This window comes from Vanellus vanellus, assembly GCF_965231255.1.
Source record: "Vanellus vanellus genome assembly, contig: HAP1_SCAFFOLD_39, whole genome shotgun sequence".
In the NCBI taxonomy this organism is placed as follows: Eukaryota; Metazoa; Chordata; class Aves; order Charadriiformes; family Charadriidae; genus Vanellus; species Vanellus vanellus.
Window position 1 is genome coordinate 1,808,489 of NW_028126929.1, and position 14,385 is coordinate 1,822,873.

A 14,385-nucleotide genomic window follows, 5' to 3' on the forward strand; every position below is an offset into this window, starting at 1 on the left:
CCCGCCCCCCGGCTTCGGCGGAGTTTGTGCTCCGGCTTCAGCGCTGTCGGGAGGGGCTGTCGGGAACCCCGAGCTGGACACGGCGCTGCAGACGGGGCCTCGCCAGCAGGAGCCCCGGTGCCCCCCGGCAGCGCCGCAGTGGGGCGAGCGCTTGTCCGAGCCGCGTTGCCCGGGCCGGGCGGCCGCCAGGAGCCCCCGAGCACTGGCTGCCTCGTGGCTCGGCGGGGAGGAGCGCTCCGTTTTGCCGGCAAGGGTGTCCTTCGCGGGGCAAAGGGGCGTTCGGAGCGCCGTTCCCGGGGAGGCAGAGCCGTGTCCGCTTCTCCTGTGCGTTTGGCTTTGCGTTTAGTTAATCGGAAGCCTCTGCTTTGGTGCTGGAACCGGGGTGTGTGGTTGGCACAGGAGAAGTACTTGGGAAGTTGTTCGTCCTACAAACACGGCTTTCATGGGATAACGAGTGCCTTCTTTTTGGTCGTTTGTCAGCCAGGCCACTGCTCATCAGAGGCGTTGAGTTGTGTCCGCTTTGGAAGCGCGAGGCGGCTGCCGGAAGGGCTGGAGGCAGCTGTGGCAGAGGCTGTTTCTTCTCACAATCCCCAGACGAGACCAACGCTGCTGCTGCTGCGTGTCGGTGGCCCTCAGGAGTCCCGCGGTTGGCGCCTAAACCGAGAAAAGGCAAAGCTGACATCACGGCAGTTTGGGAGGGAGCGGGTGAGTGACGGGTGCCACTGCGCAGGGGCGTCATTAGGCACCAGAGTTACTCGCTTGAGAGAGCCCAGACCCCCGTGGGAGCCGTCGCCAGAGCCACCCACGGCACAGGGCCGCTCCTCTGACGCTCCGGGCTCGCACTGGCCCCTCTGGGGCGCCCCGAGCCCCAAAACGCAGCTGCCTCTGAAGCGCAGCAGCAGCAGCCGCCGGTGCAGAGCAGCCCGCGGCCGGGGGGGGCTGGAGCAGAGGCCGGTGGGGGCCGGGCTGGGGCTGGGCCTGGGGACGGGGACGGGGCCCGCGGGCCCCCGGCGCAGCCCCGGCCCGGCCCCGCCTGAGGCAAGGGCGGGCGGCGGGGGCGGCGGGGCCGGTGGGCGCGGCGGGGGCGCTGCCCTTCAGCGGAGCGGGGGGCTGCCCGCTGGTCGCCGGGGCTGCGCGGGGGCCTCGCCGGCCGGCAGCGGGGCTGAGGCGGCGGCGTCGCCCCTGGCGGCGGGTCGCGGCCTTCCCCCGGCCCCGGGCCCTCCCTGCCGGCGCGGGGCTGCGGGGGCAGCGGGGGGAGGCGCGGGAGCGGAGGGAAAGGCGTTGGTGCCGGCCGTGCCCGCGGGGGCTGCGGGGGCGTCCCTCGGGGCCGGGGGTCGGCCGCCGGCTGCGGCAGGGCCCTGCCCGGGCTCTCCGGGCAGCCCCCGGGACGGTGGTGGGGACGTATCCCGAGCGGCGCAGCCGGCGGCGGGGGGGCCGTCAGGCCGTCCTGCTCCCAAGCCCCCTGCTCGGACCGGCGGTTTTCTGAGGCGTGGCGGGCGCGGGGAGGAGGTCTGTTCTCTGGGCAAACGTCCTGCGGAGGAAAAACTGCTGTACCGCCTTCTTGTGGTGTGGCAGAGTGAGATGTATCTGGTGAGGGGTTTTGGCGTTGACCTCGGGCTCTGCTGCTTCCCCAGGCTGGCGTTCGGGGAGAAAGAAAGATGTCGTTGAAGCCCTTCACCTGTCCGTTGCCTGAAACGAGGTTTCTTCACGCGGGCAGGCTTGTCTACAAGTTCAAAATCCGGTACGGCGACTTCCAGAGGTGAGCCCGCGGGAGCCATAAAGTCACCCTGCGGTGCGCTGAGGGCCCGTGGGGGCGGGTGAAGAGGAGACCCTCAGCTCAGGTCTCGGGGGCTCCTTGTGCCCGGCCGTCCCTCCCTGACTGTGGCGGTGGTCACTTCAGAGTGGCGGCTGCGCCTGCCCGGGCCGGGCATCGGCCTGAGAGAGGAGTCTGAGCTGTGAAAAACACTGCTGTTTCTCTGCCGTGTGGGGGTTTCGTGCTTCGGTGGAAAAAGCGGCTTTTTCTACGGACAGTAGTTTGTGCTTTTGTAAGTGTTTAACTGTGGAGCTCTGGAGCCTTTGCAGTGGTTTGGCCCCAGGCAGTGACTGAGCCCCACACGCTGCTGCCTCAGTGCCCGCAGTGGGGTGAGGGAGAGAATGGGAAGGGTAAAAGTAAGAAAACTCGTGGGTTGAGATAAAGACAGTTGAATAGGTAATAATGGCAGAAGTTTGAGCTGCTCTGGAAAAGGAGCCGGAGCTGCTCAGGTTCAGGCTGGTATTCCAAAGCAGGTGCTTCCAGTGTGTGTCCTGCTGAAGGAGTGTTCTGCAGAGCTCAGACTCGCTCTGAACCTTTAGGAGTTGTTGCAGACTCAGCCTCTGCTTAATAATTAAGAACAATAGTATTGCTAAATATTGATAAACAGACCCCAACGCAGTGGCTCAGCACAGTCTGGCTCCCCGTGTGCGTCCTTCAAGGCCGTGATCGTCAGCAGATGGCCGTTCGGGGTTGGTGCCCTCAGAGGCTTCTGGAAGGTCTTACAAAGTGTTGAGGGTAAATCTCGTTTGCGATGGTGTCAACCGTGCAGAAACTAGGACTGAGATCCTTTTGAGTCCACAAGTGTCCCTGCATCAGAGGAACAGGACGACATTGTGCCATCCCCAAAGCCCCGTTTTCGTGCCAGTGAGGTTGCAGCAGGGCTAGAATGCCCCAGGCCGTGACTGGGGCATCTGCCTAGAGAGCGGTTTGATGAGTGTGGGCGGCGGACGCTGCCAGAGCCTGGGTTTTCTCTGGCAGTGACTGTTGTTAGCTGCAGAAGAGAGTGTGCTGTGAACGTTGTGCCAATCAGGCTGTCTCCAGAGCTGAAGCTACAGTGAATGTCGTGCCACACTGGTCTCCTTTCTCCTTTGTAGGCTGGCTCTTTGACATTCTGCTGCGTGACTTTCTTTTGGGAGGAATGGAAACGCAGTTGTTTCTTTAGCTTTGCTGGAATGGTGTGGGATCCAGGAGGATTAACCTTCCTCCCTGCTTTGTTGCCGGTGTTGATTTTGGAGAGGACGGTGTGTTGTGGTGTGGTGTAGCGTTCAGAAGCTGCTTACAATGTTGCTCTGCTCTGTGAGTAAGCTCTTTCCCTCAGCGTCATGCCTTTGGAAGGCACTGCTGGTGGTGTGCATGCGTTTCCGAACAGCCCGCAGGCGTTTGATCTCCTGAAGGTAAAGAGAGCACCGCGTGCGTTTGAGTGTGGCACCTGTCACTGCCCCCGCCTGTCTCACGGTTTGTGTGCATTGCGACGTCGGTGCTTGCAGTCCTTGCGGGAACAGGACGCGAGACATTTGTGGCACCTTTTGTGTTTTGTAATAACTTGTGGAGTTGGTCGTGAGCTCGTGAAGTTGGTCTTCACATCAGCACGGTCAAACGGAGCAAAAGCAGCTCCCTTTACAGCGAAACTCCTGAAACTCTTCCCCGTGGCGTCACGGTTGTGGTGAACCGGGGGTGCTCGTTCAGCGCGTCTGGATTCACTCCCAATTCGTCCAAGAGAGTAAAGGAGTAAGTCCTAGTGTGTACGTGGCCTTATGCCCAAAGCGGTGCTCTTGGGCAGCCCGCAGATTTGGGCTGTGAAACTGCCGTTGCCCACAATAAGATGGTGACCGATGTGAGGGCAGGTTCCCAAGAGAGCATTGCAAGAGCTGATCGCAGCTGAAGGTAGAGCTGATTATCTCCACGTGTGTGCAGGCTTTTGCTGGGGCGAGGTCCTCTTTGCTGAAAGTTGCTGAGGATGGACTGAAAAGTTCTGATCGCCCACCCGTTGTGTCCTCAGACACGCAAAATACAAAGGGGCAGGAAATATAGAAGAAGCAGTCCTTGTGGAATGATGGATGTTTTTGACAAACAAGAAATTAGGAATTCATCTGCCCGCTCGCTGTGCTCTCTGTGCAGTGGGAATGATGCTTTGTTGTTGTTTAATCTCTTACAGCGACGGTAGCTGCCTTGCTATTTGATTGGGGTGGGACTAACTCTCCCTGTTTGTTCCACAGCGCTCCTGATCTCAGCAACAGCAAAAGTGCAGTTGAGGAGTTGGAGGTAGGAGTGGATGCAGCTCCACGGGACCTGATCTGAATGTTAAGCTGAGCAAATCCTTTGTTTGTTGTGGCGCTGAGGACATTTTGCCAAATACAGCGTTTCAAGAGGGAGTAATTGGAGAACTCCTCTGGAGAGTACGAGGGTGATAAAAATGACACAAGTGAAAAATGTCATCACCAGGCAGCATTAGCGTGGAAGAGTAATGTTTTTATTTGAAACATTTCAAAGCAGCCACTGACTGTCAAAATTGGACACCTGAACCTTCCTATTTGTCGAGCTCGTTGTACCCCGTTCCTTTCTGATTGCTGCTGCGATTCCTCCTGTGGTGGCGCTTTCCCCGGGTTCTCAGCCCCAGACCTGGCCAGCGCGTTGAACTGCTCAGGCTTGAGGAGCTCTCACACCTCCTGCTGTTTCAGGAGCTGTGGCGCTGCTCGTGAGCTGCCCACAGCAGCGGGTCTAATGCTCAATTGCCCACACGTTCCTCGCCACGGAGGAGCTGGTGGAACCAGTGGACGTTCTTTTAACGATGCCGGTACTTTGTGGCCAAGCTTGGTGTCAGCGGATGAGCTCTGTTGTTGTCACCTTCTCCCTGAGAGAGAAGAAAGCCCCTGCCGGTCCTGAGGAAATGAGACAAATATGCTGCCTACCCTATTGCTTAATTTTTAAAAAAATCTTCAGAGTACAGTACTGGCATTATAAATAGTATTGAAGAAAATGTGCTGATTTTAATTGGTACAGAAAGTTAGTGTTTATTTTTTTCCCTTTTGCAAATATTGACAGGTATTACTAGACAAAGCTTCCCATTTGTAAAGCAGGAGTTTTTGGGGGCTGAATTGCAGTTGCTTTGTATCTGAATTGGGTCAATATTCAGAAAGAGAGGAATATGTTGATTTTTGAAACAGGTCAATACTACGTGTGTTTTGCTGGCAAAGTGGAGCCTTCTGAAATGTAAAGCTTCTTAAATTGAAAAGCCCACCTCCACTCTCCATAGCACTGCTTCTGTGTTGGTTCAAGATTAAGATATTCATTCCCTTCAATTTCTGAGAGTCTGTTAGTGCAGTGCACTCTAAGGTGACGGGAGAGAGTGGGGAGAAGAAGGGGAGGAGGAAAAGCAAAATGTCTAGAACCGGCTCCTCCATGATTCATGCAAACTGTAAAGTAATTTTAAATTTCCCCCACGCCTCGAAAGTGTACTTCACAGTCCAGTTGTGGCTCTGTTGTTAATGTTCTTCCTTCATTTCTCTTTTTGGCCTCTCCAGGAAGCGATTCGAGTAATCCTGGGAAATCTTGAGGATTTACGTCCATTTTCTACAGAGCACTTCACAATCTTTCCGTGTATCCTTTCCTTCCTCCTTGCAAAAGAAAAGATTGGATGACTTGTATGTGTTGGGCAGTGCTGAATCAGACATTTGTGTGCAGTAGGTGCAGATCTTTAGCTGGAGTGCGGCTCCTTTGGGCACGGCAGTTTGACGTGAGCAGATCCTCCTCCGTTGATGCCTTTGCTGGAGAACTGATGGGGAAAGAGTGTTTTGCATTGTTTTCAGAGAAACGCTACTGCGTTCCAGGTTGGATGTAGGCAGAGAAAATGAAGGTGTGTATGTAAAGTGGCAGGAAGCCCACCGAATGCGATTGCAAGCAAAGCGCTGGTGCCGTGCTTGGAAAGGTTGCTAAAATGCAAAACACTCCTTACAGACTCAGCAGCGTTGGCCCACGAGGAGAGAGGACGGCGGTAGTTTTCTCCTCAGGTACCTTAGGGTTGAGTGTTGTAGTCGCTGTAGTGTAAAGGATTGCGGAGAAGTTAATCTGCCGAGGCTGTTGTTGAAGAGAACAGTGAGTTGGTTGTATGAGAAGCCTTTTCAGGCCTGAGGTGTGTCGCTTTGTGAAGGGGAAATGGAGAAAGGAAGGGGGTGAGGAAGGGGGCAAGGGGAAGGGGAAGGAGACACAGGAAGGGGAAGGGGGAACGGGAAGAGAATAGGGGACAGTGGGCAGGGGAAAAGGAGAGGGGGAAGTGGGAAAGGATAAATGGGAAGGGGAAAGGGGACAGTAGGCAGGGGCAGAGGGGTAGGAAAAAAGAGTGGGGAAAGGGAAAGGGGAAAGGGAGCCAGCAAGAACGAGGTCATGCTCTGTCTCTGTCAGAAGCTGGTAGGTATGAGAGCGACTTCCTGCTGTTCCTGCCAGGAAGAGAAAGCGGCCAAGAGCACGGTCAGCCAGGAGGCACCCAAACAAAGGTTTGGGCTGTTGGTTTGCTTCACTAAAGCTCAGCCAGTTTTGCCTGCGGGCTTGAGGAGCATTTGATTCACGAACGTGCGTTTCTAGAACTTGGAAGTCTATCCACGTGCTCGGCCAGCACTGGGCACTGCTGAGAACCGCGAGCTCAGAGGCCCGGCGTGATGAGTTGTCCTGCAGTCTGTGTGTGGGGCTCCTCGCTGGAGCATAACTCTTGGTTAGTCACCAGCTGGGAGAGCTCCGGGAGAGTGTCACCTGGCTGTGTCTTGTCCTGTGTGTTGTGAAGTGTTTTTTCCCAAAGCCCATAGCAGAAGATTGTCTTTGCTCCCTCGTACGCGTGTGCCATGAGGTGTGGCTTTGGAAGCTTTACAAGAAGACATTGTCAGGGCGCCTGCTCCTTTGAAATGTTCGGGCAATGTTCTTAAGTCTTATCGTCCTTCTCAGATTTGAATAAATGGGAGAGAGTATCGAAGATGAGATTCAAACATGAGAATGTCCATCTCGTGCCTTATCCCTACGCTTGCACTATGTATGTGGAACTCAACTCGTTTCAGCAAAACCTGTCTTGTGGTAAGTTGTTATGGCTGTGTTTGGATAATTTCTGGAAACATCAGTGATCTGCGTCTTGCTTTTCCCTTTCCCTTCATCTCCTGTGTCTTTGAAGCAGAGGGAGCAAAACTGCGTGCAGCTGGTCTCACCCCGTCGCTTGCATGTAGCATCCCCTCTCAAATATACCACGTTTGGATGTAGGAACTTGTAAACGTGGAGAATTTGCTCCCTTCCCTGTACACCTCGCTCCAGTAGTTAATTGCCCTCTGCAACAGTTGTTCAACATTTCTGTCCTGCAGTTACACACAGCATAACGTGCTGTTCCTTTCCGGCACTGATGTCTCAAGTTTCTGTTGGCAGGGCTTTTCCTTCAGGAAGATAGGTGTGGATGCCGCGCATGAAAGGGTAGCTGGCCAGTCTCCTGTGGAGGCTATGCTCCAGCTGTCCTTGCATCTTCAAGAAAAGCAATTGTCCCCATCCCATCGACAGGTGGTATTTGTAGCCAGGAATTCTAGTTCTGAAAGAGCTGCATGTGCAGTTTTTCCATTTCAGCACCTCACGTGCAAGTCCAGCATGGTTTCTAAGGAGTTTCTCTTGTTCTGCGAAAGTGAGGTGCAATGCAAAAATGTACTTTTTAAGTTGGTGAAAGAAAGTCCAGTCACCAAATAGTCACCAAATTTGATCCTTTAACCTCTGTTACAGGTGAAGAAGCAAACAAGGGCAGTGATGAGCTTGTAAGTTTTGTGTGTGTTTGTGGTTTGTTTGTTTGGTTTTTTTTTTTTTTAAGTTACATTGTAAATAGTCTGGAGAAGCAGAATATAGATATAGGCAATGCTGTAGTTGTGCTGTTTCTGGGTGTCTGTCAGGCACTGTAAGGTGGCGCTGAATTCTCACCTATAACCATCCAAGTTGGGAGAAATCGTCCTGTTGGTTCCATGGGCCTTGGAATGAAGTGCTGCCCCCGGAGCCGAGGGCCCTGCTGGCTGCAGTGAAATGTGTTTGCTACAAGTCTGAGCTGAGCTGTCCGATGGTTTCTTCGCGGGGAGAGTCTGTGTGAGGTCGATAGGGCTGAATTGTGAAGTAGTGTCCTTGGTGCTGCATGTGCCATAAACAACCAAGTTCAGCTTCTTTGGAAAGTGTTTGTTGAATGAGAGCTGAGGGTAGGTTTGTTTTCAATATAGGTGAGTGTCTGCAAACGGAGTAAATTAGTGAAGGTGTCCTGTCCAAATTCCCCCAAAGAAAATCCCACTCTCTCTGCTAGCATTACACTCCTGCTAATGACATTCCGTGGCCCTCCTCTGAAGACGGAGAGCACGGGATGTTCTGGCAAGCAGTATTTCTTGTTGAGACCTGTTGAGCATAATTCTCTGGATGGGCTCTTGGTGCTCATCTTCGGTTTGAATAAGGCAGCTAGTCTTTTATTCCTGAAGCAGTTTTTGCATGAACAATTTTGCAAAGTACAAATGTATGTTAGCTCTGAATTTTGTTCTAAAGTGGAAAAGTCAAAATCAAACGTTATCAATACCAAGTTTGCAATGTTTTGAAGGCCAAGAGAAGAAATGCAGTGTCAGAAAGTACTGCCGTGGAAGAAACGGTGAAGAGGAGAAGAGTGGAATTCGGAGCAGAGACCTCACGCCCACAGTTGGGTATGGACAGGTGAGTTGACTACAAAATAGTCTTCCAGGGCACCTATCAGTATTTTCAGTGTCTCTTGTACCTTCCTCCTATTTCATTCCTGCGTAGTCCTTTGCCCCATTTGTCGTCTTCCTTCTCTTCCCTGGGTGACAGAACCTAAGCAGGGTTGCCCATGTTTGGAGCAAAGCTGTCCCATGCTTTCAGGTCCCGTGCCATTAACCGGAGGTCTTCCTGTTACGTGTAGAATCGCAGTGGGATGAGAACTCGGCAGCGAGACAAAGCCAGGCACTGGCTTGCACAGCTGCGCCGGGGATGCCAGGGAAGAACTGGGAACAGCTTTCTGGCCACATCCCAGCCTGTTCCTCTCAGTGGGCTGATGAATGCCGCCTCTCAGCTGGAGGCTGAGATCTCTCTCTGTGGATTTCACAGAATGGCTGAGGTTGGACGGGACCTTTGGTCTCATCGAGTCCATCCCCTCCTGCTCAAGCAGGGTGACCCAGAGCAGCTCACCCAGGACGTGTCCCGTCAGGTTTTGAGTGGGCTCCAAGGGTGGAGACGCCACAGCTTCTGTGGGCAAGCAGTTGTGGTGCTTGACCCCAGTTGCAGTCAAAGAGTTGTTTCTCGTGTTTAGATTTAATTTCATGTGTTGCCATTTGTGCCTTTTGCCTCTTGCCCTGCCAGAAGGCGCTGCTGAGGAGAGCCCGGCTCCCTCTTCTTCCTTCCCTGCCATCAGGTGTACGTTGCTAAGATCCCTCCTGAGCCTTCTGCAGGCTGAACAGTCCCAGCTCTCCCAGCCTCTCCGTGTACGAGAAGGGCTCCAGGCCCTTCATCATCTTTGCAGCCCTTTGCTGGGCTGAGCCCAGTGAGTCCCAGCCTTGTCCCGGGGAGCCCGTTCGGGACGGGGCGCACAGACTAGCCTCCGCAGCCCTGAGCAGAGGGGAAGGATCACCTCCCTCGAGCTGCCGGCAAAACTCTTCCTACTGCCGCTCAGGGTGGTGTTGGCCGCCTTCAGCACGAGGGTGCAGTGCTGGCTCATGCCAGCTACCTTCAGGCTTCGTTCTGGATTACTTCTCCGAGGCAGGCCCAGCATTCGTTATAGTCGAGCAGGCTTCTTTCTTTCACCGAGCGTAGCTTTTTCTAAAAGAAAATGTGTGTCTCTACTTAATATTACTTAATATTCACATATTACTATTCACAGGTATTGGGCAGAGAGTCCCAGATCCAGCGCTGTGATGGGAAGTGTTTGTGCTCACCTTTCCCCTTCCATGGTGGGATGTACAGACCATGTTGAATCATCTCCTTTGTTGCCTTAGGACCTACCCGCTTCCCAAATGCATGTCATGCAGAGATTTTAAAGGTAGAAGTCTGAACGCAGTTCTTTTCCTGCTCCTGCAAATGTTTCCCTCCCCCCCAACAGTTTCTTGTCACAGTAAAACTGCTGGAAATGAGCGAAGAGAGAAACCAGGTTCCAGAATGCTTTCTAATCTTTTTTAGCCAAGACAGGAGTTGTGGATTCAGAAGGCCAGAAAGGGCTCTTTCATGATCCAGTCTGGCAGTTCTCTTAGTCCCGTGTCTTGGCCCAGAAGTCACACCATTCTGGACAATTCTTGATTTCAAAATCAGATTGGTGAGGCATCAACTTCAAGCCTTCTGTCATTTTTCCCCAATTACTCCGTTAGACTGAAGAGCTCGTTCAGTCTGAGCGTTCCCCCCTGGGGAGGAGTTTGTCTGCGGTAATTGGGCCACCTCTTGATCTGTTTTTCTTTTTGGCCAAGTTCTTTTGCTCATCCTTCCTCATGGGGGATCTGGCTTTGGGTTTTCTTGGGGTGCCATTGAGTGTTGAGCTATCAGAATCTCCAGGTGTCGCTCTCCAGTGATACTGATCAGCCCAGTTTTGTGTGTGAATCCGGGGTTGGTTTTCCTCACATCCATCGCTTTGTACCTCTCTGTACAGCGTTTCCTCTGCCGTTTTATCGCTCCATGACCAGGTCTTGTAAGATCTCTCCGTGGTTCTTTGCTACCTGCCCTTCTCTTTGTGTCAGTAACCTTGTAGGGTTTGCAGACTTTCTCAACTGGCTGCTCATCCCCCTCTCCATGTCATGTAATGCTTTGTTGCATTAAGGGGCAAAGTAGTTTTGGCAGAAAATAACCCCCCTTGCGTTCTAACCCTCCTCACTGAGGTGGGAAGCGAGGTGTGGTGAGGTTTAAATTCTGAGGGATGCCCAATTCACCACTATCAGTCCAGGCGTGTTGAATGTGTATTAAACGGTTACAGTTCTGGATACACTAATAGCAGACTGCACCTTCAGCCCAGTTGCGCTCATGAACTAACACAGCCGCTCTTTTTGGTTGTGTTCAGTGAGAAACCCAAACAACGAGCTGCCTACACAGTGCAGTTTATTGCAGCAACAGCTACACAAGTTCTTTTGGATTGCTGGCGATAGCGACTGTCTGCAAAGCACGTGCGAATATTAAAGATGTTACTAATATAGCTCGGTTACAAATGCGCTAAGTTATCAAACAACTCTCTAGAGATTTCTAAGTTTCCCGGGGAAGCACTTGGTGTAGCCAAGTGTTCGAATTTTACCCACAAGCGTCCTTATGGGGGGAAGAGAGGCTCAGCCCGTTGACTGATCCCAGAAGTCAAAGCAGTCAGTGATGGAGTTCCCCTCGACTTGTTCACAACGGTGTCTTCCCTCATATCCCCCCTTTCTTGGGCCATATTTATACTATTTTTTATCTTCAAGGTGGAGTTAGAGTGACTCTAGTCATAACTACTTGAGTTATGATTGGTGTAAAATTTTCTCGCCTCTCACTTAAAGGTATCGTTTACGAAAAATTCAGGGCGCAGACTCAAGGAGGAGTGGTCGCACCTTGGAGGCAGGTAGCTTTGGGGCTGGAGGGGTGTTTTTGTATTATAATGCCATTATAATGTGCAAAGTTCACACAAAGGAGAGCATTTTGTCAACAAATGACAGATCGTTGGCTCAGGGTAACAAGTAGGCAGCTTATCAATTCTGTAAGACCTTTGAGGGTTGCATTTGGCCCTCCAGTTCCCATTTTATCACAGAGTTTGGCTGCGCTGTCTCCACTCCGCTCCATCCTCCGCACTGTTTTCCTTCTTAGAGCTGGCGCACATCAGTTCCGTGGTGCCATCTCGTTCCCGTGTTTGCTGGATTATCACAGGGTTTGGCCTTGGAGTCTCCACCCCACTCCACTCTGTGTGTTGCTCTGCAAGCAGTATTGTACAGGGAATCGCAGATGGAGCGGATTCTTCGCATACCGGCTGCGGCTGTGTTCTACCCTCGAACCCTCTTGATTTTATACCTTTCCTTAATGTGTGACCAATGCTCTATTATTGATCACTTTAGTAATCATTCCACAAGCTTTTCTTCTCTTTAACTGCTTGCTGGTTTTACTAGAAAAGCAGAAAGCCTGATAATGGAACGAGGGCCGGTTTTCCTTCTTCAAATGAGACTTTGAAGCGTGAGTGCAAATATCAATTAAGGGTCTCTATCTTGTTGGCTAGAGGTACTGAAATCCTGATTTCTGATGAAATACTGGAAGTAGCCTTTTACAAGATTGCTTCCTTTTTTTGGCTTTTTGTTAAACTCAGTTCTTACTTATTTGACTTCTTTTTAGAACTGGAGCTGAGTGTGTTCACCACAGGAGTAAAGCAAAGCGTGGATTTGAAACGGTAAGCTACAGAACGTCCAGAAAGAGACAACACTATCTCTTTAGTCCTAGATTCTTAAAGTGGCAAGCAGAAAAATGCCTTCAGGTAATGTTTTTCCCCTTTTCACCTGCATGGAGACATTTGTCATTCCTGCTCCTCAGACTTAGCCAAGGGATGAGTTCTACCGGGAGACGACACGAGCTTTTCTGAGTGTCAAGCTACAAACTCTAGGGGTGAGCTTCGCCTGCCAGAGATGAGCCTGAAGGGTGCCCTGCCTTGTCTTCCAGACTCCGGTCCTCTTTTTCCTCAGATGCCCCTTCGTGCAGAGCTCCGTGGAGGGCCAACAGTGGGGGCTGACACCTTGACACTGGCTTCAGCGTGAGGACTCGCCCCTCCCCAGCAGTGTCCTTTCTCTGTGCAGATGGCCTTGCAGGCGTCTCCCTCGTCTTGAAACAGTGCCGTGCCTTTTCTCAGTAGGGTGTCAGAAGGCGGGTTTACGACAGGGTTGTACCCACGGGATTGGCAGTTGCTTCCTGAACCCGCTGTTCTCCAGAGACCTTGTCAGGAGGGGAAGATTCTTTCTCCTGTAGCTCGCAGGCGAAAAGGCTGCTCTGACAGAGCTGCTGTTGGGCACAGCCTTTAGGGAACAGGGTCTGCGCCAGCACCCCTGTTCTCCTGCTCCTGCCTGTTGCCCGTCCTCCCAAACGACCCGCTGCACTTCATCCATTTTCTCGGTACCAATACCCATTCGAAATTTAGTTCCAATCCCTGCCATGCTCTCACCTTCCTGGCCTTTTTCCCCTCCACCTCTTTGGAGAGAGAATTTTATGAGGAGGCTGGTTCATTTCTCTTGGGTTTGTCCACAAAGGGAGTTGCCTGGTGGTATGAAAGGAACAGCTGCTTCTCCCACTGTTGCCTGGGAGGTGACCAGTTGCATCAAATCCCAGGATTTCTGCATGTTTCTGCATGACGACATGCTGCCCCTGCTTCAGGAACCTTCTGGACCTCTTCACAACTGGCGGAGCCTTTACGCAGATGTCGTCTGTGGGCTTGCTTGAGCTCTCAGATGGCCGGGGCATACTGCCTGCTGGCTCCTGGAGCCCTGGTTTCAAAGGGCCAACCCCAGCATCATTGCTCTGCAGGGATTCCCTGCCTGGACAGCCGCCTGCAGTGCTGGGCTACCAGTTGTGTGGTTACCTTCAGCCTGCACAGGTGAACTCCTGTATTGAAACAGCCCTCCCCTTGTTGTAAGCCCCAAACTTTCTTTCAGAAGAGGGGTTTTGACAGGTTTGTTGGATTTTCAAGACAGAAAGGAGACTGCCTGGTGACTCCTCAGGAGCGTTCGGTACAGAAGAATGTCTCTAAAACAAGCCGGCTTACTTGTCTCCAAAACCTGTATCGCTGTTTTTCCCTCAGCTTCCCTTTGCAGGATTAGTGACGGGTCTCTACACGTGCCCCTGCTGGCTTCTTTCCTCGGGAGCTCCAAACACACTCTTGGTGGGATAAGAGTCATCCGCTGAGAGATGCTTTTTTGTTCCCCACTTTGCTATAGCCACTGTGCCCAGAATGCCTCTGCTCCTTGTACTGTGGCTGAGTTTCCCAAATATTAGAGTCCTTGAAAGCTGGAGCTGCAGGTTGGCATGTTGGACCCTGAGAAAGAATGTGGCAGGCGGCAGACTTCACCGTAGCCTCGTATGGTGTTAACTAATGTGGGAGGCCACGTCCTGAGCTCTTTCCAGGTAAACTGGAACTATACGGAATGACTCGTCAACTGGGCAAATACCAACTGAGGGGAGAAGAACCTTCTCCAGAACAGATGCGTGTGCCACCAAGCCTCGCACCTGAAATTTGCACTAGTCAGGGCACTGTTACGCTGAGGGGGGTGTCCAGGCACAGAGTGTTGTGGTTATGAATGCCGGGCCAGATACCATGAGCACTGCCCAAAATCATGGGCAGATGACCTCTGCCTTCTCTATGTTTTTCTAGGAGCTCAGAGCCAGGTGCTTCTGTGACGCGCTTTCCACTTGCTTTGCTCTCCATTTGCTTTCTTTTGCTATTTGGGATCAGAAGAAGGATTAGGTTTAGGAAAAAACGTATCGGTAGCTCCTGTAGTTCCTCAGGATTCTTCTGACAGTTCCTCTGGGGCTCTTGTTCAGTTTATCTGCAGTGTCTGAATTTGGATGCAAACCCACACGGTGTTTTAGAATGCATCTCAAAAAGGGAA

General features: G+C 52.4%; 1 protein-coding gene across 1 annotated transcript in view; it reads left to right on the forward strand.

Moving 5' to 3' along the window:
• Positions 1-1,658: 1,658 nt before the first annotated feature.
• Positions 1,659-14,385, forward strand: part of LOC309685612 (electroneutral sodium bicarbonate exchanger 1-like) — a gene marked incomplete at both ends in the record, with an annotated part of 119,791 nt that continues 107,064 nt past the window's right edge. The window contains 2 exons of the mRNA XM_082501350.1: positions 1,659-1,759; positions 3,132-3,207. Of these exons, the coding sequence (XP_082357476.1) occupies positions 1,659-1,759; positions 3,132-3,207 (177 nt within the window). The remainder of the gene's footprint in view (positions 1,760-3,131; positions 3,208-14,385) is intronic.